Source organism: Chrysochloris asiatica, unplaced genomic scaffold, assembly GCF_000296735.1.
Source record: "Chrysochloris asiatica unplaced genomic scaffold, ChrAsi1.0 scaffold00219, whole genome shotgun sequence".
Classification (NCBI taxonomy): domain Eukaryota; kingdom Metazoa; phylum Chordata; class Mammalia; order Afrosoricida; family Chrysochloridae; genus Chrysochloris; species Chrysochloris asiatica.
Genome location: NW_006408737.1, coordinates 2,993,668 through 3,017,388, shown reverse-complemented (window position 1 = coordinate 3,017,388; position 23,721 = coordinate 2,993,668). Strand labels below are relative to the sequence as shown.

The 23,721-nt window shown below is 36.1% G+C and overlaps 1 protein-coding gene across 2 annotated transcripts in view; it reads left to right on the top strand.

The window, feature by feature from the left end:
* Positions 1–23,721, top strand: part of SBF2 (SET binding factor 2) — a 552,380-nt gene that overhangs the window by 203,947 nt on the left and 324,712 nt on the right. For both annotated transcript variants that reach the window (XM_006873002.1, XM_006873003.1), the window contains exon 3: positions 21,926–22,063. In XM_006873002.1, coding sequence (XP_006873064.1) covers positions 21,926–22,063 — 138 coding nt within the window. The remainder of the gene's footprint in view (positions 1–21,925; positions 22,064–23,721) is intronic.

Sequence of the window (23,721 nt, the reverse complement as noted above, 5' to 3'; positions counted from 1 at the left end):
CCATAGTGACCCTGTATATGGAATGTCTGAGGAGTGGCTGGTGGGTTTGAACCACTGACCTCACAGTTAGTAGTCCAATAATTATTCTGTAGCGCTACACCAGAACTCCATGGCATGTATTCATGCACTTAAATTACAGGAATTAAACTGAATAATCTTGGTCAATATCAAAGAGAGAAAATATACCATAAATGTAGTGTGGAAAATTCTGATATTCCACTCAATGACATGATGTCAAGTAATTTCAACAGAATTTATCATTTTTATCATGTAAGCAAAATTCATCATTTTAAATTTAGAGAGTGCAGTGGTTCCATACAATAAGCATTACACTGTAAACCACAAGGTCATGTGGTTTGAGCCCACCAGCTGCTCCATGGTAGAAAGATGAGGCTTTCTGCTCCTGCAAAGATTTAAAGGCTCAAAAAACCCTATACAGGGTCACTATGAGTCAAAACTGATTCAACAGCACAACAGCTGTATGTAGAAGGGTAAGCCCTGGCGTGGTGCTATAGAATAAGTACACACTGGGAACCATAAAGTCACAGTTTCAAAACTACCAGCTGTTCCTAGAAACCCTCTACAGTGTCTCTATGAGTCAGAATCAACTCAACAGCATACAACAGCATCATATACAGGATAAGTAAAATCTTAAGGTTGTAAAATTATAGAAACCTTAATTAAATAGAAATATAAAAGGTGTGGTGTGGTGGGGTTAATGCACTGGACTACAAGGTCAGTTTGATTTTCAAGGTTGATGGTTCAAGCTCACCAGCTGCTTCTTGGAAACGCTATACAGGGTTGCTTTGAGTTGGAACCGACTGGATGGAACCTAACAACAACAACAACGTCTAGGTTGAACTCTTGGTGTGGCACTATATGATAAGCATTAACCTGCTAACTACAAGTTCAGCAGTTCTAACCTGCCCAATCACTCCTTGGAAACTTATACAGGGTTGCTATGAGTTGGAACTGACTGGGCAGTACTTAATAACAACAAGAACATCTGGATTAGTAGATTTCATAATATACCTGGCTTAACGTCTTCTGATTTGCAATAGATAAGGAAAACTCAGGAGTAAAAAAATTAATATTCTTTTACTGATCTTCTGTAATAGATAAAATATTGTTGTTAAGTGCTGTCAAGTCGATTCCGACCCATAGCGACCCTGTGTAGGGTTTCCAAGGAGTGGCTGGTGAGCTTGAACTGCCGACCTTGTATTGCAAACCGGCTTTGCTATTAAGTGCATTAACCCACAGCACCACATAAGTAATGTAATTTTTAAACCTTTTATGGTGAATTGAGTGAAGGATTACAAAGCAGATCATCAGTTTTACGTTCAACAAATCATGTACTTTGCTTCATTACGATGATTGCAATCCACTTACCAATGGTTAACAGTATTTACCTCTATTCACTTTAATTATTGCATTTCTCCCTGTGTCTCCCACACCTTCATCTTTCCTCTGCTAACCTCCCTCTTACTGTATATTGCCTATCCTGTCATCCATATTAATGTATGCCTAACCTCTAGCCTGTGAGTAATTTTCTCTCCCTTCCTCCTCTGTAACCATCAGAGAATGTTGTTTGTTTGTTTTTTTCCCCAAGGAAACCTTTTGTTAACTTTTTACAGTGTAGGTGTCTTTCAATATTTGTCCTTTTGTGATTGACTAATTACACTCAGCATAGTGTTCTCCAGATTCATCCATGTTGTGAGGTGTTTCTGAGGTCCATCGATATTCTTCAACATTGTATTATGTTTTATGTATTATGTACAACATTGTATTATGTTTTATGTATTATGTATTATGTACAACATTGTATTATGTTTTATGTATTATGTACAACATTCCATTATGTTGTACCATAGTTTGTGTATTCTTCTTAGGCTGTCTTCATCTTTTTGATGTGTCTCTTGCAGACAGTATATTGAAGTAACCTGTTTTCTTTTCCATTCCACTCTCTGTGTCTTGACTGGTGCATTTAATCCGTTTGCATTTATGTAGTTATCTATAGATATGAACTGATTGCTATCACTTTGCTCTGTGGGTTTGTGTGTGTGTATGTGATACTTGTTTCTTTATTCCATATAATTATCTGTACTAAGTTCATTTTGTTAGTGTGTTTTCATTTTCAGTTCTGTTGTGTTAACTGTTTACTGAATCTTTCAACTTTCCTCTTTTTTATTTTGATTTACAGGTGTATTAATTTTCTTGAGGTTACCCTGTAGTTTATAAATTTTTTCCTTGTATAAAAATGTCTGTTTTATCTAGAAATCTACTTGACTCCGTTGTCATTTAAAGTTCTTTATACTAGTCCCTCTTTTTGTTTTGTAGCTGACTTCATTATAAATTGATATCTCTGGTTTCCTATTTTCAGTCTTATGTTTTACATTAAATACATCTATATATGGATTGAATTCTGGTTCATGTTGTCATGTATGGTAATCTCAGGTTGTTGGTTGCTGGTGGTGTTTCTCAATCAAAGAACAGCATTTTTCGTAAAGTTGATCTGGTCATTTCAAGTTCTCTTTATTTCTGTTAATCAGGACATATCCTAATTTCTTTAATTTCTGTTTATCCAGAAATGCCCTAATATCACCATCATATTTGAAGGACAGCTTTGCTGAGTATATGATTCTTGGTTGGCAAATTTTTTTGTTGTTGTTCACATTTTTGTGAACAAAAAAAAATGGAATCTGTCATTCCATTGCCTTCTTGTCTGCTTGGTTTCTGCTGATAAATCAGAGCTTACCCTTTGTAGGTAAATATTTGTTTTTACCGAGCTGCTCTCAGAATTCTTTCCTTGTCTGATTTTAGAAAGTTTGATTATGATATATCTTGGTGATTTCTTTGGGGATCTATCCTGTTTGGGGTTTGTTCATCTTGTATGCTTATCTTCTCATCTTTCATGATGTTAGGGAAGCTTTCTTCCAACAACACTTTCTCTGTGCTTTTTATTGTGTCTTCCTGTTCTGGAATTCTAGTTACCTGTAAATTTTCCCACTTCGTGGTGTCCCACATGACTCTTAAGTTTTCTTTGTGTTTTTTTGTTTTGTTTTGCTTTTCATTCTTTTTTTCTGATAGCATACTAGCATTGAGAGATGTGTCTTCAAGCTCATTAATTTGGGCTTCCATTGTTTTGAGTCTATTCCTTTGCCTTTCAATGTATTGTCCACTTCTCAGATCTTAGTATTAATGTTCTGGATTTCTAATCGCAGGTTTTGTAGTGTTTCAAAATATGCATTTTGTCTGTCTGGTCTTGCAATGTTCCCCAAATTCATCTAAAATTTTTTGTATTTTCCTTGCTTTCCTCAATCTTTTTGTCAGTCCTTTGGAGGTACCTAAATATCATTCTTTTGAATTCATTTTCAGTTAGACCCATTACCTTTTCTCCTTCAGAAATATTTTCTGGCTCTGCATCTTGGTCATTCATTTGAGCCAATCTTTTTTTGTTTGTTCATATGAACTAAAATAATCTGTTGTCTCTGGAGCATTGTTGGGTTTTGTATTTGTATTAAATTGATGATTGTATGTTGATGTGTTCTTAGGTTCTCACCACTGCCTCCTGTAAGTGCAGTTAAAGAATGGAAGCATGTACACTCTTCTTGTTCGCCATCCACACACCTCAGTGGTGGGTGTAGTCTGCAATCTATCATGAATTAGGTAATATATGAGCTGGTATTGGCTCTTGCCTAGTGAGTGGAGCTACTGAGGGTACTGTTGTAACTAGTCTCTATGGGTATGGTTGGTTTCTCCTTTTGCAGTTGCCTATGTGACTCTGTTCTGCCAGGCCACCTTCTGTTGCCAAACTGCTTACATAGGTTCAAGATGGCCACGCCACATCTGTCGGCCATTCACCAGTCAGTCTCCCTCTCTCCAATCCACTTTTCTAACCTTTCTTCTGAAGTTAATAGTTTCAGAATTTTCATCAGTGTCTGTTTTATTTGCTCTCTCATATCTTTGTTGTAGAGGGTCCATGTAATACATTTGCCCAGTCTGCCATCTTACCGGAAGTCTGAGGGATATGTTTTAGGTCATTACTAAACTGTGATTGGTTTCATCGCAAATTCTGTATGTAAATTTTCCTTGAATTTCTGCTACTTAAGACTCATAAGCGTTTTGGTACAATCAAATTAGAATTATTAGCCTAGAAACCAGTGGTTCTAGAGCCTAACTGAATGAAATTTTGGCATGTTATTTAACTTTCCTATACCTCAGTTTCCTCCTTTGTATAACAGGTTTAATATGTCTTCCTTTCCTGGGACTGCCATAACAAAATACCACAAAATGGTTTGGTTTCAAAAAATAGATAGTTTATTTTTTTACAGTACTTGAGGCTCGAAGTTCATATTTGGGTGTCAGCAAGGCTATGCTCTGTCTCTTGGCTCTTGGGAATGATCCTTTCTTGTGGTTTTCAATTTCTGTAGCCTCTAGTTTATCCGTGACTTTTAGCAAGGTTCTCACATGCTGTTTTCCCTCTCTGTGTGCCTGTTCTTCTGTGTTTGTTCTTCTCTTTTATAAAGTGCCATTCAGAAGGGATTAGGATTAAAACCCAGTCTACTACAGTGTAACTTCATTAATTTAATTGGTAACATGTGCAAAGAAAAACCTGTATTTCACAAACAAGGTTCTATCATTTACTGTTGTTAGGGATAGGATTTCAACATGCCGTTTTGGGGGACACAGCTGATTACAGTATCCATTTCTGACATTTCTTGGGATTGTTGTGGGCATTATAGAAGATTCTAGAATTAAACCAACAAGATTTTGCTGTGTACCTCTTTGGAAAGATAGATATTTCTAGATTCTAGGGGGGAAATTTTAGTGAAACGTAGTGCTTTTTTTAATTTATAATGTAGTGTGGAAGACAGTTTTATAATCATTTGTAATAGGGATGTTGTTAGCAACTATCCCTGATTGATGCCAACCCCATCCAGAACTAGGGTTTTCATTGGGTAATTTTGGAAGTAGATTGCTAGTCCTTTATTCTTAGTCCATCTTATTCTGGAAACTTCACTGAAACCTGCTAAGCTTAATAGCAGCATTCAAGTCTCCTCTGATAAATGGGTGATGATTATGCATGTGATGAATTGGCTGGGAATCTTACCCAGGTTTCCTTATGGAAATTAAGAATCCTACTGACTCCATGGCACATAACCACCACCATCACCTTGGTAGCACTACTGTTTTGTAATAAAGGCTGACTATGATAAATGCTCAAATATTGATATAAGCAAGGAATTTTGAGGATCCAAAAGAAGGAGCTGTTTTGATTTGAGGACCTGACTAATTTGAACAAAGGCTTCACTGAGTAGCTTGGTCTTTGATTTATAGACCTGTTCAAGTGCCAAGGTTTATGTAAATAGAAAATATTCTCTGGTTTTATTTTACATCCCAATTGTTTTCCCACAAACTAATCTGATTGGAAATTACGTAGCCATTTTTTCTTGTAGATGTGACCTTCCTGATAAATCTTCATTCTTACTGATTGATCCTTTTGCTTGGCCCTCTTAATGTGTGGCAGTCAGCCTTTCTCTGTTTGTTGTGTGAATGGCAGATTTTTAGAATCTTTATTTTTCTTCATATTTTTCAGTTGATTTAATTTCATGTTTTGATTTTTGAAATGTAAATTATTGAAAAGATGGTTTTGCCTTCCAGGCTACCTTTTCAAAGACTCTGAAGCTCCAGGGAAACACCAGTTTTGTTATTATTCAGATACATTTAGACTGAACTTTTATAGTAGAACATTTTGTTCTATTTGCTGTAGTTTTTATAAGGGATGAAGATAAACAGCTTAAAGAGATAACCATCTCTGGTTGCTGCTTCTAACAATAATATTTAGCAGCCAGTGAATATTCTGTAAGTGCCTTTTTCAGAAAGGCTGCATTAAGTAAACAAATAGTACATATTTGGGGGAACTGATTGATGTTAGAATTTTAAATTAATCAACTGTCCTCTCAGGCTAAAACATTGCTTTTCTGTTTTGGTAAATAATACTCATCTTGTTTAGACAGGCTTTATCAAGAACAGTGTTAGTAATTCATACCAAACATATTTTTATAAAGCTCATGAGAGCTAAAACTAATAAATTTTAGACTGTTTAAATCATATTTCATTAGTGTTCATTTGATGTATATTTTGATTTATTTCCAAATCACAAATCATACTGTATCCTGTGTTTTGAAGAATGATAGCTGTTGTGCACAATTCTACTCAGTCATCAAGCACAGTAAAACTTAGGATGTTTTTGCCATTAGAATCATAGCAATGGATTGAATGGATGCTTGGAAAAATACTTTCATTTAAGCTTTGGCTACCAAAGGAAGATTTCATTACAGGTACTTTGTGAAATTTGTATAAATGATATAGTGCTTTCTGGATCAACTCCACTGTAATTTAAAGTATCTGTTCCTTTACAAACTTTAGCACCAGTAGTCTAAGGAATGCAACCTTACCTGAGTCCATAGAAGAGCCAGATGGCTACTGTATATAAGAGGGACTTTTAAAAGTTTGTGGAAAATGGAATGAAAAGAGTGTAATTTTTTCATGAACTTTTGAATCCCCTTCATACGTATTTTAGATCCAGGTGTTTTCTTGAATTACTTAATGTTTAAGTAAACAACCATGTACCATCAGAACCACTGGAAATGTCAGAAAGTAAAAATTTCTAGGGCAGAGATTTTATCTTTCTTGTTTTCATTTTCTAGAACAGTGTTTGACACATAGTAGCTGTTCTGTAGACTAATTGTTGAATTAGTTACTGTCAGCCCTAATGTCACCATCACTACGCCCACTGCTCACGAAGTACTGACACATATAACCTGGGCCATTGTAGCTAACAAATAGATTTCTGTTCCCTGTTAGTCCACCTTTTACTTGTCAGGCTAGAGGTTTCTTCTGTTCCATTCAGCAATGACCTACTATTTCTTTTTCCAATAATGTTGTTGTTGTTGTTAAGTGCCATTGAGTTGGCTTTGACTCATAGCAACCCTTTATAGGGTTTCTGAGGGTCTTTCTCCTGTGAGCAACTGGTGGACTTGAACCACTAACTTAGTGATTTGCAATCCAGTGTTAATCCTATAGCACCACCGTGGTTCCTTACATATTAAGATTAGAGCCTAGGAAGCCCTATGAGGCAGAGCTACTCAGTCATATAGGATAGCTATTACTTAGAATTGACTTTGTGTCATCTACGGTGCTAATCTAATGCTGATAAACATTGGGTAAGACATCATTATATAAGGTAGTATTCACTCCCTCAGTTTTTAAATTTTTTTAACTTTAAGACTATAGGAAAATTAAAATACCAAAATACAAAACAATGAATGCTCATATACTCATCATCCACCTACAACTGTTATTAACTCTTGATTACACACCGTCCACTTACCAGGCTAACATTGTTCCCCTCCATTAGATTATATTAAAACAAACCACAGACATTATATCAGTTGAACCATATGAAATTACATATAACCATAAATGTCATTTTACTTAACTTAATATTGTTTTATGTGTAAATATTTTAATATATATTTTAAGATATGTCTTCTTTTTGTTTTTGATATAAGCACAATGCCATTGTCATACCTGAAAAATTAGCAGTAATTATTTACTATCACCAAATGGTTGGCAGTGTTCATAGTTCCCCATCAGTGCATGCATGTGTCACACTTCCACTTTCTTTTCTTAACAATTGGTTTGTTTGAATCATCATTCAAAAAAGAACCACATATTGTATGTCTCATTTTTTGAACTTTCTTAATAGTTGGCCCTTTTGAATTACCTTCCATAAAAGATCTGCATATTATACTCATAATTTGGCTGATAGGTCTTTTAAATCTTTCTTAACTTATAGTTTTCTCCTTCCTTTGATTTTCCTTTTGACTCTTCATTAAAGAAACTACTTTCTCTTAATTTAATAAATTTGATACTTTAAAAAAATTATATTTCACCATCATGAGGAATATTAAAACATACATACACATATAACTCAGTGTATGAAAAGCTTACTTTATTGTAATGTAATCTTAAGTTTTTATTGTGAGCTAAAACAATAATGTAAAGCATTGTAGCTATACTTTTTCCAATACAGATTTGTTTGTTCTTTTAGCAGTTCATGGTACTTTTAATATTCTTTTCTAGCACCATGCTTCAAATGCATCTACATTCTTCTACAGTCTTGGTTATTCATTTTCCAACTTTCACATTCATAGGAGGCAGTTAAAAATATCCTGGCTTCAAGTCAGGTGCACCTTAGTCCTCAAACTGACACCTTTGCTCTTCAACACTTTAAAGAGGTGTATTGTGCAGCAGATTTGCCTAATGCAATACGTTGTTTAATATTTTGACTGCAGTTTCCATGAGTGTTGATGGTGGATCCAAGAAAAATGAAGCCTTTGACAACTTCAGTCTTTTCTCCATTCATTATGATGCTATGTATTGGTCCAGTGGTGAGGATTTTTGTTAACCAGTCTTCCTGTAATCCTGATACCTTGTTCTTCATATAATCCAATTTCTTGGATTATTACTCAGCGTATAGATTGAATAAATATGGTGAAAGAATACAACCCAGATGCACACCTTTACAGATTTTAAAACAGTCAGTGTCCCCTTGTTCTGTTTGAACGACTGCCTCTTGGTATATGTACAATTAAGTGTTCAAGAATGCTAATTGTCTGTGATATGGTTTGTTGTGTGCCACACAGTCGAAAGCCTTGAAATAGTCAATAAAGCACAGGAAAATATCTTTCTGGTTTTCTCTGCTTTCAACCAAGATCCAGCCGACCTCAGTCCACATCGTAGTCTGAATCCGGCTTGAACCTTTGGCAGTTCCTGTCAATGTACTGTTGCAGCTGTTTTTGAATTATCTTTAGCAAAAACTTTACTTGCAAGTGATATTAATGATGCTGTCTGAGGATTTCTACATTCCATTGGGTCATCTCTGTTTTGGAATGCACACAACTATTCATCTCTTCCAATCAGTTGATCAGGTAACATGCCAGGCCTGCAGAGAGTAGGAAGGGGACTGTTGCAGATAGGAAAGCTCTCGGGGTATGACATCACAACTTGGTGACTGTTAGCAATGTGCTTAGGAATGTACCTGTGAGGGAAGTGGCCCAAACTCTACTGCAAAATATACTCTATTTCTGACTCTGGCTGTTCCACTGACAGTGGTACATGAAGTAAGTACTCAAGAAAAATTGGCATCTGAACACTTAAGCCTAGGCACAAGATGGAATTAAACCCTGTTAGGCTGAAGTCCTGGTGTGGTGCTTTGGGTTAATGCGCTGGACTGCAAGGTCGGTTTGAACTGCGAAGTCAGCTCTTTAAGCTCACTAAATGCTCCTTGGAAACCCTGTACAGGGTTGCTGTTAATCAGAACTGACTTGATGGCACTTAAAAGCAACAACAGACTGGGGTTGGCATCCTAATGTGGTACTATAGGATAAGTAAGCACTGAACTACTAACTGGAAGGTCAGTGACTCAAGTCCATTGACCACTCCTAGGAAGCCCTATACAGGGTCGCTATGAGTCAAAACCCACTCTGTAGCACTTAACAGGAACAACAGGCTGGATTCAGTCACAAGCCGCCTTCATATCTCATACTCTACTGCATACCCAGTGCCCCTTGAATTACATATTTTTTCACTCTGACTAGAAGGAATAAGCATTACCCTCAATTCTGTTTAAGCAAAAGTCACTGTTTTCCTCTCCTTGAATGATTTCCCGGCTTTAGGATGTTTCCCACAAGCATGTGCTGAATTTTCCATGGGGATTCTCTGCAGATTTTCCCAGGTCTTCATGCAGCTCATTTCCCTCTGGTACTCAACTCTCTGGACTCCAGATGCTTTTGTCTTCTAGTTCAACTTGGTGCCTCATCTAATGGAGTCCTCCCAGCTCTGTCTCTCTTCGCCCTTTCCACAATGTAGCCTTTAAGCTTTCTGTAGGCTGAAAACTGGGATACTAGTAGAAATTGCCTTGCTTACTGCCCCACAGGTATCACTGTCCTTCATTGCCTGATATCCAGTGTCTTGACACACTGTTGTTTTGTTCATTTTGCCTAGCTTTTTAAGTTGTTTCAGCCTACAGTGTAAATTCAGTTCGTGTTACTCTATCTTGATCCAAAGTTGAAGTTATCTCTATATGTTAATTTTATCTTACTGCCTTATTGTATTCACTTACTGTTCACAATATTTTTTTTAGCTGATCCTCTTCCATTTTCTGGGTTATACAGCCATGTTATTGACACATAATAATCTTAACTTCCAGTTTTTATATCTGTTTTTCCTGTATAATGTTGTTAAGTGCTGTCTAGTTGGTTCTGACTAATAGGGACCATGTACAGGGTTTCCAAGGAATAATTGGTGGGTTTGAACTGCCAACCTTGTGGTTTGAAGTCCAGTGCTGATCCTACAGTGATGTATCTAGTAAGCAGTAAAAATGATAATGGATAATGGATTCATTAAGAATGGGGGTTGAATTTTGTCATTTTTTCCTCCATTATGACATTGATTTCATGATATTTATTTTTTGGTTAAATTTATTAATGTGATTAATTATATTAGTAGATTTCTGTTGTAATTCTAATTCTTCATACATTTCAAAATATCTAATTATTTCCCATTTGGAAGCTTTTCGGGTCGTCTCTTTATCTTTAAATTTTCTGAAATTTCATTATGATAGGATAAAAAAATTGTCGTTAATTTGATATCTTGTTAAGTGCCATCAAATTAGCTCTGACTCATAGAAACCTTGTATGTAGAGTTTTTTGAAGAGCGGCTGATGGATTTGAACTACCATGCAGTTAGTAGTCCAGTGCTTACCCTCTAGTGTCTTAACAGTTTTGGAGGACAATGGGGGCTTGTTATTTCTTATATAACTGTTTCTCCTTTGTATGTACTATTTCTGAATTTTCTAGTACTAAAAAGTTAGGTCTCCTACAGTGATTTAATTTTCTTACATTTTATCTAACATTTTCCATTTTTAAAATTTCTTTTATGCACCTACTGGGACATTCCTTTCTTTGTTGTTTTTAATTCCATCTTGTTCTGTGAGTGCTCTATGATATATAATCTCTTCTTAATATTTGTGATGTCTTCATTCTCCTGGGTTTGAAGTTTTCTTCTTCCTGTATTGTTTTTATGGCCACTGAGTTCCTTTTCTTGTTATTTTGTTGTTGTTGTTGTTCTTATTTTTGTTTTTTGTCTTTCCTCTATATTTGGTAACAGGAATTTATGGTGTAAATGAGTTCTCCAGCTTGCAAAATAGTGTTAACTTTTAAAATTAATTATTGTCTCCTTTCCCATTTCTTTGCTGTTTGTGTCTTTTTAATTGTAATCTTTCAGGAAGTCTTGAAGGTAAATATATTAATATGTTAAATCTGCCATGCTTAATTAGAAGTCATTGGTGACTTAACTTTTGTGCTCTTAATTTGGAATTGTTTAAAATTGTAATTGATGTGTAATGATAATTTTACAACACTTGAGAGTTAGAAATGATTCCAAATGTTCGTTTTCCCTTTAGAGTTGCTTATTGAAATTTTCTTATTAAAAGGCTTGAGTGTAGGACTGTTCATAATTACCAAAATATTGAAAACTTGGCAAGTTATAGAGCTCTCCTGTAATTTTGGGAGCATGTTATTTAAGAATGAGATCCTTTTTCTAATTGTTAAAGAAAACATGATTTTTTTTTTATGTGTTCTATCTACCTAACTAAACTTTCATCAATTTAAACAGAGTTTAATCAGTTTGCTTGGATTTTCTAGGCAGACGATATTATTTTCTTACATACAATAGAAGTTCTGTAATACTGATGAGGCCAGTGCAGCTTTGTGTGTTATTGTTGTTAAGGGACATTGAGTTAATTTTAACTCATAGCGACCCAATACAGGGTTTCCAAGGAGCAGCTGGTGGGTTTGAATTGCCAACCTTTTGGTCCATAGTTCAGTGCTTATCCTACAGTGCCAATAATCAAATATCTGAATGTAAATTTTTGTTAAAATATGGGTGAAACATTGAAATAAGCTTCATTTTAAGTACATTGTTTTATATAGACCTTTAAAAGTATACTTCATCAAAAGCTGCCCACTAGAATTAGTCACTCATATTTGATACCCATTATTCTATAACGTGGGAGCAGAGTGGGTCCATACAATAAGAACTGGAATATAAAACACAATATCCCTGGTTCAAGCCCACCAGTCGCTCTATGAGAAAAAGAAGAGGCTTTCTGCTCCTGCAAAGATTAAAAAACCTCAGGAATCCTGTACTGGGTGTATGTGAGTACATACCGACTCGAAGACACTTATTAACAGCATTCCATAATAACAAAACATTTGAGAATTTCCCAGAGTCTTACTGCCCACTATATTTTTCTGAACTTTTGAAAAATCTCTTTTAAGTATAGATCATATGTCTGATGCTGCATGGAATTCAGCTTGCCAAAATTTATGTTAAAGTGTTATTTCACAAATCAGTTTTTATTTGGTCAGAATACAGTTCATAGCAACATTTCTTTGTTATTACTTTTTTTCCTCTTTAGAATCTGTCATCAAAGCAAAATAATCTTGGGGTTACCTAACCTTTCAAAAGGAATTTAAGGGTAATTAAAGCATTTTTGCACTCAATTTGCTTATACTGTACAAAACCAGTTCTCATTCCCTAAGAAAATAATGAGATATGCTAGAAAGATTTATGTAATACTATATTGGAGTCCTGGTGTAGTGCTATAGGATACGCACTGGACTGCAAAGTCTGTTTGAACTTCAAGGCCGGTGGTTCAAACCTACCAGCTTATCCTTCTAAACTTTATATAGGGTTGTTATGAGTCAGAACCAACTCGATGGCACTTAACAACAACAAATATTCCTCTCTGGTTCTGGTATGGCACTGTGTAGGACAAGCAACTAGACTGGTAACCACAAGATTGGCAGTTCAACCCACTAGCCATTCTTTGGAAACTGTGATTCAGAAACCGATTCGATGACAGTGAACAGTAACATACATCTCAGCATTCGTTATAAAAAAAAATTATAAGCACTGTACATATCTACCCATAGAGCACTGGTTAAGTTATGGTATTTTATGAATCTCTAAGTAATTACATAAATCTGTCTTGGGAAAAAGTACAGCCAGAATGATCTTTAAAAACTAAGATAGAGAGACTTCATGTTATATATTTTGGATATGCTATTAGAAGGGACCAGTTCTTAGAGAAGGACTTAGTAAAGTATAGAGGGTCAATGAAAACGAGGAAGACTCTTAACAAGGTGGATTGACCCAGTGGCTGCAACAGTGAGCTCAAACAGCAATGATTGTGAGGATGGTACAGGACTAGACAGAAAGTGTTTCATTCTGTCACTATGAAACGGAACCCACTAAATGGCAAATGACAGCATATGATGGTGTACTAATTAGCCATTACATCTAAAACAGACCCCCAGCGAGATGGATTGACAAAGTGGCAGCATCAATGGGCTCAAACGTGACAACAATTGTAAGGTTGGCCCAGGACCAGGCCGTGTTTCATTCTGTTGTGCATACGGTCTCTACGAGTCGGTACTGACTTAATGGCACCTAACAGCAACACTGAATGTTTTAAAATTGGGAAAGGTGTGAGACAGGGTTGTATTCTTTCACCATACTTATTCAACCTGTATGCTGAGCAAATAATACGAGAAGCTGGGTTCTATGAAGAAACCGTGGCATCAGGATTGGAGGAAGACTCATTAACAACCTGCGATATGCAGATGATACAACCTTGATCGCTGAAAGTGAAGAGGACTTGAAACATTTACTTATGAAGATTAAAGAGCACAGCCTTCGATATGGATTACATCTCAATGTCAAGAAAACAAAAATCCTCACCACTGGACCAATAAACAACATTCTTATCAATGGAGAAAAGATTGAAGTTGTCAAGGACTTCATTCTTCTTGGATCAACTATCAACACTCGCGGAAGCAGCAGTCAAGAGATCAGACGACGTATTGCACTGGGCAGATCTGCTGCACAGGAACTTTTTTAAGTGTTGAAGAGCAGAGATGTCAGCTTGAGGTCTAGGGTGCGCCTGACCCAGGCCATTGTGTTTTCAATAGCCTCATATGGATGTGAAAGCTGGACAGTGAATGAGGAGGATCGTAGAAGAATTGATGCCTTTGAGTTGTGGTGTTGGAGGAGAATACTGAAAGTGCCATGGACTGCCAAAAGAACCAATAGATCTGTTTTGGAAGAAGTGCAGCCAGAGTGCTCCTTGGAGGCCAGGATGGCTAAGCTTCGTCTCTCCTACTTTGGACATATTGTCCGGAGGAAACAATCGTTGGAGAAGGATGTCATGCTGGGTAGGGTGGAGGGTCAGAGAAGAAGAGGAAGACCCCCAACGAGATAGGTCAGCCAGGTGGCATCATTGATGGACTCAGGTGTGGCGGCGGTAGTGAGGTTGGCCCAGGATCGAACATTGTTTCGTTCTGCTGTGCATGGGGTCGCTATGAGTCGGTTCCGACTCGATGGCACCTGACAACAACAACAACAACAACAAGATCATTAAATAAACATATGTACTTGTGAATTAAAATTTTAAGTAACTGGAGGAAAGCAGGATTCATAACTGTACGTACAATTTGTTGTTATTAAATGTTGTTGAGTCGGTTCTGACTCATAGTGACTCTGTGTAGGGCTTCCAAGGAGTGGCTCGTGAGCTTGAACCACCAACTTTGTGGTTCAAATTGACCTTAAAGTCTAGGTCATTAGCCCACAATGCCACACCTGGACTCCATATGTACAGTAGGTCTCCTTTTACATAAAAATACATTTATACACATATGAGGATCTTCCATTCAGAGATAAATGGTTGTAAGGAAGGGAGAGGGCTGCATGTTATAAAATTTAGTCCATTTTTTTTTTTGAATTTTTTACCATGAATTTATATAAATAATAATATTCATGAGATGATTTATAAAGATAATATTGGAGTGAAAGGACTTTACTTATAGATTTAGCGACTTGGATTCATGTTCTGCCTTTGTAGAATACAACAAGCTATGCAACCCTAACATCTCATAGACTTGGTTTCATTGTTTGTAAAATGAGTCTTTTGAGATATAATTTAAATGTACGTGAAGTCTTTTACAAATGTGAACAGTATCAAATTTATACTTTGTTTGCAGATGAGTAGCCTATTTGTAAGTGGCCTATTTCATGTATTTGTGCCATGAAATAAACAAATAAAAGTTGGTGTCTGTAATGCATTAATGTGTGGATTCTAGCAATGTCTAGCAATTCTAACCTTGTGACCTTAAAGTATTATTTCCTTCCAAATTATGCCTAAGTCTTAAAGAATACTGGTGCTGAACAAAGGTTACATCCTGAAAATGAATCCCTCTAATCGGTGTGAAATGGTTAGGGTAGGATGAAAGGGAGTAGTCACACACATAAGTGCTGTGTCTATGTTGTTGGTTAGTTGGTTCTTACTCATAGCATCCCTGTGTAGGGTTTCCAAGGAGCGACTGGTGGGTTTGAACGGCCATCCTCATGGTTAGCATCCAAGTGCTTACCCTACAACACCACACCAGGACTCACTCTTGTATGTATTAAAACAATTATTGTTTTACCACTTTAGGGCATATTTCTTGAATGTCACTCCAAATAGGTGTGTATTTTCAGCAGCTTGAAGAAAGGAGGGCAAAATGTAGGCCATTCAGTTATAACAGTTAATTCTAAACATTTTGGATTTTGCACCTATGATAGCATTTTTTCCCTATTTGCCAATAAAGACAACAGGATAATTTTATCCTCTTTGTTCAATGCTTATCATTCTGCTTACTATCTTTTAGTGACTACTTTGTTCCCAGCTGTCTAAACATCCTGTCACATCACTGTGAGGAATGTGATTCGAGCTCAGGTTCAAGAATTGTAGTGACCATTCCCTCATTGTTTATTACTTCCTTAACACACTGTCAGTTAAGCTTTGAAATGGTGGAACCACTAGAATTGTGGTATTTCGATTACAAATCCTATGAGAAGTTGTTAAGTGCCTCCAAGTTGGTTCTGACTCATAGCAACCCTGTATGTGGGAGCAGAAAGACTCATCTTTCTCCTGTGGAGCTGCTGATGAGTTCAAATCATTGACCTTGTGGTTTTAAGTCCAGCTTCTGAGAAGTACTTCTCATTAAATAGAGGGATTACCTCTTCTTGTTAAGTACCATGGAGTCTTTTCCTACTCATAGTGACCCTGCATTGGGTTTCTGAGGCTGCAAATCTTTAAAGGAGCAGAAAGCCTCCCATGGAACAGCTGGTAGTTTCGAACTGCCAACCTTGAGGTTAGCAGCCTGATTTGTAACCATTACACTACCAGAGCTCCTTCTTAGTATTCTAAAATCTCTATTTCTAAATCTTATGGACAGAAAAGACAATAAATTTGAAAGATAAACATTTAACTACACATTAGGACCATTTCTTTACATACTTTGAAAAAAGTATTTGTAAACAATTGTGTGAGCTGCTAAATTGTTTATTTTCTGAATGTTTATATATTAATGTATTTCATTTGAGACTGTAGAATTCAAATTTTACTATCAAGTATGTATCTAATGATATTTTAGTTTTTATAAAATATAGGGGATCCCATTTGTAGCCAGAGTCTAATTGACTCCCTGACAACCTCTTTGTGAAGAATCTAGAAAAAATTTTTTGGCCAGAACTAACAAAATTGTCTTTACTCTCTTAGTTTTGGTCATGTTTAAGCTTAGTTTTAAAGACATAGTTACTGTACTTGAAAAATGATCTTTGGAATTTCCCAAAAGTTTTACTGTTAATACATTTTTTAAAGAAAAGTACAGAATTTCTTTTATAATATAAGCTAAGAAAACTGATGCCATTTGAGTTTAACTAAGGAGGTCTTAGTATTCAAATTCTCACATTCTCTTTCTTGATTCTATGTTTATAATTTTCCCTTGGTGTGGTGGTGGTGTTAAGTGCTGGTGAGTCAGTTCCGACACATAGCAAACCCTGTAATGGGGTTTCCAAGGAACAGATGCTAGATTTGAACTGCTGACCTTGATGTTAGAGGTCTAGTGCTTATCCTATTGTGCCATTCCAGGACTCCAGTTTTCTACTAGAATAGGGATTTTATTGTAGACCTTAAGAGAAATAAAGGACACATTAAATTTTTCTGTTTAAAGACTCATTGAGCTATATATTTATGGATGTGATGATGGTGTTGGGAAATATTATCAGTGACTATTAGAGTCCTGGTATAGTGCTGTGGGATAAGGCACTGGACTGTAGGTTGATTTGAACTACAAGGTCAGTAGTTCAAACTCACCGGCCACTCCTTAGAAACCCTAATAGAGGCTCACTGTGATTCAGAACCGACTGGATGGTACTTAACAACATTATCCTTGCAGAGGTTATTCAATGACAGTCATGCCATGTACATTTTTGTCTAGTCTATGTTTTTCTCATTGTGCATATGTAAAAAGGGTTTGCAGAAAGTAAAGACATAAAAATCTGCTTTTTCTCATTTTAATCAACAAAATATCAGACGAGTCATTTCAGTAGTAGATCTGTTTGACTATGAAAAATTACTTTCTTATTTGTGAACTTTGCCTATGACAGGTAACTTCCATTTTAAGAAGTCAGTATATTTGATAGACTTGAAATTAATATAAAGAGATTTAGCTTAATCCTTATTAAAAACTTAGAATTTAATTAAAAATTTTATGAAAATACGCAATTGTCATACTGTTGTATATTGCTTTTAGTATCATTTACCAAATTTAATAATCAATTTCTACATGATTATATGTTGTTGTATGCCGTTGAGTCAAGCCCTACGCACACAACCCCTTTATAGGGTAAAGAGGCACTGCCCCATAGGATTCCCTAGGCTGTAATCTTTACAGAAGAGTCCTGGTGTGGTGCTGTGGTTAATGCGCTAGACTGAGAAGCCATTTGAACTGCAATGTTGGTTGTTCAAACTCACCAGCTACTCCTTGGAAACGCTATACAGGGTCTCTATGGGTTGGAACTGACTTGAAAGCACTTAACAACAACAATTTTTACAAGAACAATAATCTTTCCACCTGCAGAGCTGATTTCAAACTGCTGCCAGCCTTATAGTTAGTCTATTCTCACCGCACTCCCTTTGTATCACAAAGGCAGTTTATTAAGCAGGTAATGCTGCTGACTCAATCTTTATAATTCAAGCTTAGATACCTCTTTCCCGTTTTGAAATTCATTTTAAAAGATTATATACTTGGGTGGCATTAGTGGTTTCTGATCAGGTGCTAGCCTAAAGGCTGGTGTTGAGGTTACCTAACAGTTTCATGGAAGAAAGACCAGGTAAACTACTTCCGTAAAAATTGTTAAGTACCATCGAGTCGGTTTCCACTCATAGTGACCCTGTGTAGGGTTTCCAAGGCTTTACATTTAAGAACATCCTATGGATTATTTCTTCTCTGTAACACATGAGGTTGCCGTGATTGACAAAGACTCCACAGCAATTATTATTTTATTTTATTTTTGGGTACTTCATTCAGGAAATAAATTTGTTGGGAGAAAGGAAGCAGACTTTGAGAGAAACATAGAAGTATTGTTGTAACCTGATGAAGCTCCATGAATCTACTGAGGATTATAGTTTTTGTTACCCAAGAGGTTTAAGCCTAGACTAGTTAACAGCAATTTTTTCTTATACTTTGTCTTACAAATTATTTAAGATCCTCAAAGCATTTTATTTTTATTGCCTATCGATTAACAATACTGAAAATTACAACTAAATTTATTTTAATGTATTTAAAAATAATAGCAAAAAACATGTTACCTTAAATAACATATTTTATGATTAAAAACTAAGGAGCTCTGGTAGCGTAATGGTTATGAATCAGGCTGCTAATCTCAAAGTCAGCAGTTTGAAACGACCAGCTGTTTCACAGGATAAAGATGAGGCTTTCTGCTCCCATAAAGATTTACAGCCCCAGAAACCCTGTACAGGGTCGCTATGGGTTGGAATCAACTCGACAGCACTTAACCACAACAACATGATAAAAAGTAGTTTCCAAAACAGAAAAAACTGGTATTGTTTTTCATTTTTGTAAATATCCTTGATCTGTGACTTAATAGGAGATAGCTAGATTCTCATATATCTGCATCTGCATTTAGTGCAGTATTGTTTTGATTGAATTATATGAAGAAAATCATGTCTCCCAAATGTATTATTGGAAAAAGGAGGAAGGGAGGAGTATTTTTAAAGCCTTTCACTTTTTTTTTTTTTTTTTAAGTTCAGTTGCAATGTATATTAGTAGCCACATCAATGAACTTTATATACTACCTTACATAAAGACTTATTTGTCTGCCTTGTACTTTGAGTGACTCTTTTATACATAATTTTGATTGTTATTCATTGGCTATTTGGAAACTATAAGTTGAGTGACATGCAGATATTAATAAATTTTTATACATTTTATTACATAATATTTTCAGTCACATTAATTAGCATTACTGTATTGTACATCAGAAAATCTTAAAAGTATTGCAAAGCTGTCAGGCTCACAATATTTCTTGAAAGTGTACGTTTTGTCATAAGTAACAAATGCTCTTAAATCTTTATCTTGAAGTAATGTTTACTTTGAAAATTGCCTACCAAATGCAAAAGTCTATATAACCAAATTTTTTCAATTATCCTTTCAAGTAAAACAATGTTTATTTAAAAAAAAGGTAGTTCAGCTCATAGCTTAAACAATTGCACAAGTGTTCTTAAGATAGCCATCATGCTTCCACATGTAGCAAAAGTGCTTTAATTTGTACTTACTATTTTGAAACACAGAATATTTTGTAAAAATTGTGTGCTCAAGGATCAAGTTAAAGTTTATTACTTCATCAAGAACCTTCTTAAGTGTAACTGACTTAAGAACATTTTTTTTTTTTTTTAAATGCACAGTTTTGAAGAATACACCTACTAGTTTGGTGCACTGCTTTGATTCCTGTTAAGCTTTATCCACTGTTGCTTTTGCACCGTCAGTGTAAATGTCAACAAAGCGAAAGATTCAACTAATGTATGAATATTATGTTACAGATAATAGTTTCACTTGGAGACTTATGTGATTCTGTGTACCACACTTTGAGAACTGCTGTTCTGGAGGGGAAAGGAAAGGCTTATGGTGGTCACAATTAAGCCTAAGGCACAGTGACCTGGAACTTAGTATGTTGTTGTTGTTAGGTGCCGTCGAGTCGGTTCCGACCCATAGCGACCCTGTATAGGGTTTCCAAGGGTGTAAATCTTTACGGGAGTAAAAAGCCTCATCTTTCTCCCGCGGAGCAGCTGGTAGTTTCAAACCGCTGACCTTAAGATTCGCAGCCTGATTCGTAACCCCTACGCTACCAGAGCTCCTTGGATCTTAGTATAGATGGATTGTTAAGACACATACACAATTAATGAGAGGGAAAATGAAAGGGCAGTTTTTCTATGCCCGATTAGTAGAATAGATAAGAAGTGCTAAGGGAATATATAGGAGGAAAGTATTATTAAGTGCATTTATTGCAATAAAAATATGCAGAAGTCATTTAGCGGCATGGAGGGGGTGGAGACACCTGATTCTTTGATCTGGAGGGAGTGGAGAAACCAGAGAGTTTTAGAGTGACTTCATAAAAGAGCACTTAAGTGGTTAGTAGACACCCTGGTAACATTGCTGGACGAGCACTGGGCTGCTAACCACCATGTTGGCAGTTGAATGCCACCATTTGCTCCATGGAAGAAAGACGAAGCTTTCTGCTCCCATGAAGATTCACAGCTTCAGAAACCCTGTGCTGGGTCACTCTAATTCAGAATCAACTTGATGACAGTGGGTTTAAGTGATTAATAAATAGTTCTTGAATCACATTTTTAAACAAAAATCTTGTGAACAGAAATGTTTTCACTTATTTGCTATTTCATGCATTTTTCATGTATTTCTCTTTATGATGTGTGCTTAAAGAAATGCATCTGATAGAATTTTTCAATTTTTCAGAGAAGCCGTGAACATAATGTTTCTCCCCAAATATAGAAACCATCCACATCTTTATTTTCTAATGTCTCTCTAGAGTCACATGAGGGGAAATAAGGCAGTGAAATGAGAGGCAGGTTTTAGAAAAGGTCAGTACAGAAGGGAAAAACAGTGTCAGAGATATGGTAATAGATACTAAGACTGAATCGAAGGGGTTACTAATCATAATTGCTAACATTTATAGACAGTAAAGTATGTGCCAATGACTGCTCTGAGTACTAACTTATATAAGCTTACCTGATAAGCCACTCTGTTAACAGGTTGTTGTTGTTAAGTGCCATCGAGTCACAACCATGAATAGGGTTTCTAAGGAACGCCTGGTGGGTTTGAACCTCCGACCTTGTGGTTTGTAGTCCAGTGCTTATAGTACAGTGTCACTCAAGGTAATTTGGCATAGAGGACTGGTGAGCTCATTCCTGTTTCAGTTCCATTTCTCATGAGCAATATTGCTCATGAACATACCCTTTTTGTTGCACAGTATTTAAGATTCTAAGATTCATGAGAAAAAATTTTAAATAGCTATGTTTTCCATCAGGTGATAGATACCGTGCACTTTATCTTTAACCTAATTCATTTGTTGTTCATAGTGGTAGAAAACATCTATTGCTTTTGTTGTTATTTTCCTTTGTTTGCTAACCTAAGTCTCCAGATGAGTGTGCAAACTCTAGGCTGTGCTCATAAACCATATATGTACATCAATGAAAGATTTTGGTTTTAGGAATCTCCACGTGAAAACATTTTTTAAAGTTGACTGAAGTAGTTTGCATATCAGCTAGAATATTCTTCTTAATGGGGGAACATTTAACATTTTCCAAAAGTAAATGAGTAATAAGTTTTTGTTATATTTTTAAAATAATTTATTTTTAATTTTTCATCCCATTTAGTTTTGTCAGCCTGGCGGGTGGCAGCTATCCAGAGAGAGGAAACAGCCAACATTCTTTGTGGTGGTCCTAACGGATATTGACTCAGATCGTCATTACTGCTCATGCCTAACCTTCTATGAGGCAGAGATCAATCTCCAGGTACAGCTCCTTTTCTAGCCTAAGTACAGTCAAAGACATAGCATTTAAGAGTCTTTTTTTTTTTTAAATGCCATACTTATTTTTTGTTAGAACTGTACTTTTGAGTTTTATAAAAAGTGTGAGACGGATTGGGTTCCCTCAGCTTCTCAAGCTTGGTCACATCTAATGTCTCACAGGTCTTGGAAGAGTCATAAATGAACTGTTTAATTTATTAGCCACAAATCCAGATATTTATCCAGGATAAGTTAAAAAATTAAGTAATAAGTATAATTTAATCATAACAAAAAAAAATTAGTTATAATGTTGAGAAGAGAGCCATAGGTGACGTTATTGTCCAGATTCAATTGTTTCCTTTGAAAGTACTATCATAATTTGAGTATTTATAAGAATGACATACTGGTAAATCAGGTTTATTGAGAAGATTAGATTCTTCTTGTTGTAAACCTTTGATTTTTTTTACTGTCCTTTCCCCTAGGTGTGTTGCATAGAACACAGAACATTTATTCAAAATGTATATAAATACTGTCAGGATTTGTCAGTTTAAGGAGTAAGGCTCACTTGACCCAAGCCATTATATATTCAATAGCCTCATATGTATGTGAAAATTAGCAATGAATACAGAAGATTGCAAAAAAAATAGATGTATTTGAATTTTAAGAATATTAAGTGTCATGGAGTGCCAGAAGAACAGACAAATTTGTGTTGGAAGTAGTAGAGCCAGAATGCTGTTCTCAAGCAAGGATGATAAGACTTGGTCCCTGGAGAGGGACATCATGCTAGGTGAAGTGGAGGGTCATCAAAATGAGGAAGACGCCAATGAGATGGATTGACATAATGGCAGCAACAATGGGCTCAAACATAAACAAAGCAATTGGGAGGGTGATGGAGGATCTGGCAGTGTTTTGTTCAGTTGTATCTATGGTAAGTGAATCTTAGTGGACTCAATGGCATCTAACAGCAACAAAACAAATGCTTGAATTTATTGTTTAATCACCCAAGTAAATATTAGCTCATTATTACTAAGTACTGTCTAGTTGTTTTCAACTAGACACCACTTAACAGTATAGAATTTCTGAGGAGTATCTAGTGGATTCGAACTGCCAACAGTTCAGTGCTTATCCTATAGTCACACATAGTGTAATTTGTATGATCAGATCAAAATTCATAGGCTGGAACTGTAGAAATTAAAAATACTTGCCCTTTCAGAGTATTGGTTGGGATTCTTTGTTTCAGACAATTGTATCTGCTTTATTTAATTTAAGCAGAAAAGGGGTTGTGGTTGGGTATTAGATAACTTACTGAATTTCAGGGTAGGGGTGAGAAGGGAATCAAGTATGGGAAGTAGGAACAGCTCAGCTTGAGGCTGCTGTAGGAGAAACCTCACTTTGCCCACTTCTGCCACTTGACACTTACAAAACACCAATCTCACACTGCTTGCTGCTGTTAAGTCACTGTGGTTGTTTCCTTGATGGAGGTCAGATTGCAAGCAGAACCTCCCCCATTAACAATTAGTCAGAAAAATGTAGTGAGTTTGATTGGGTTTTGCTCTCAGGTTCCATAGGACAAGAAGGGGTTTGGAGGATGCTGAATGAACTAATCAGTGTCTGCTACATGCTGATGAGTGACTCTGATCACTGGAAGAAGGATTGGCTTGCTTT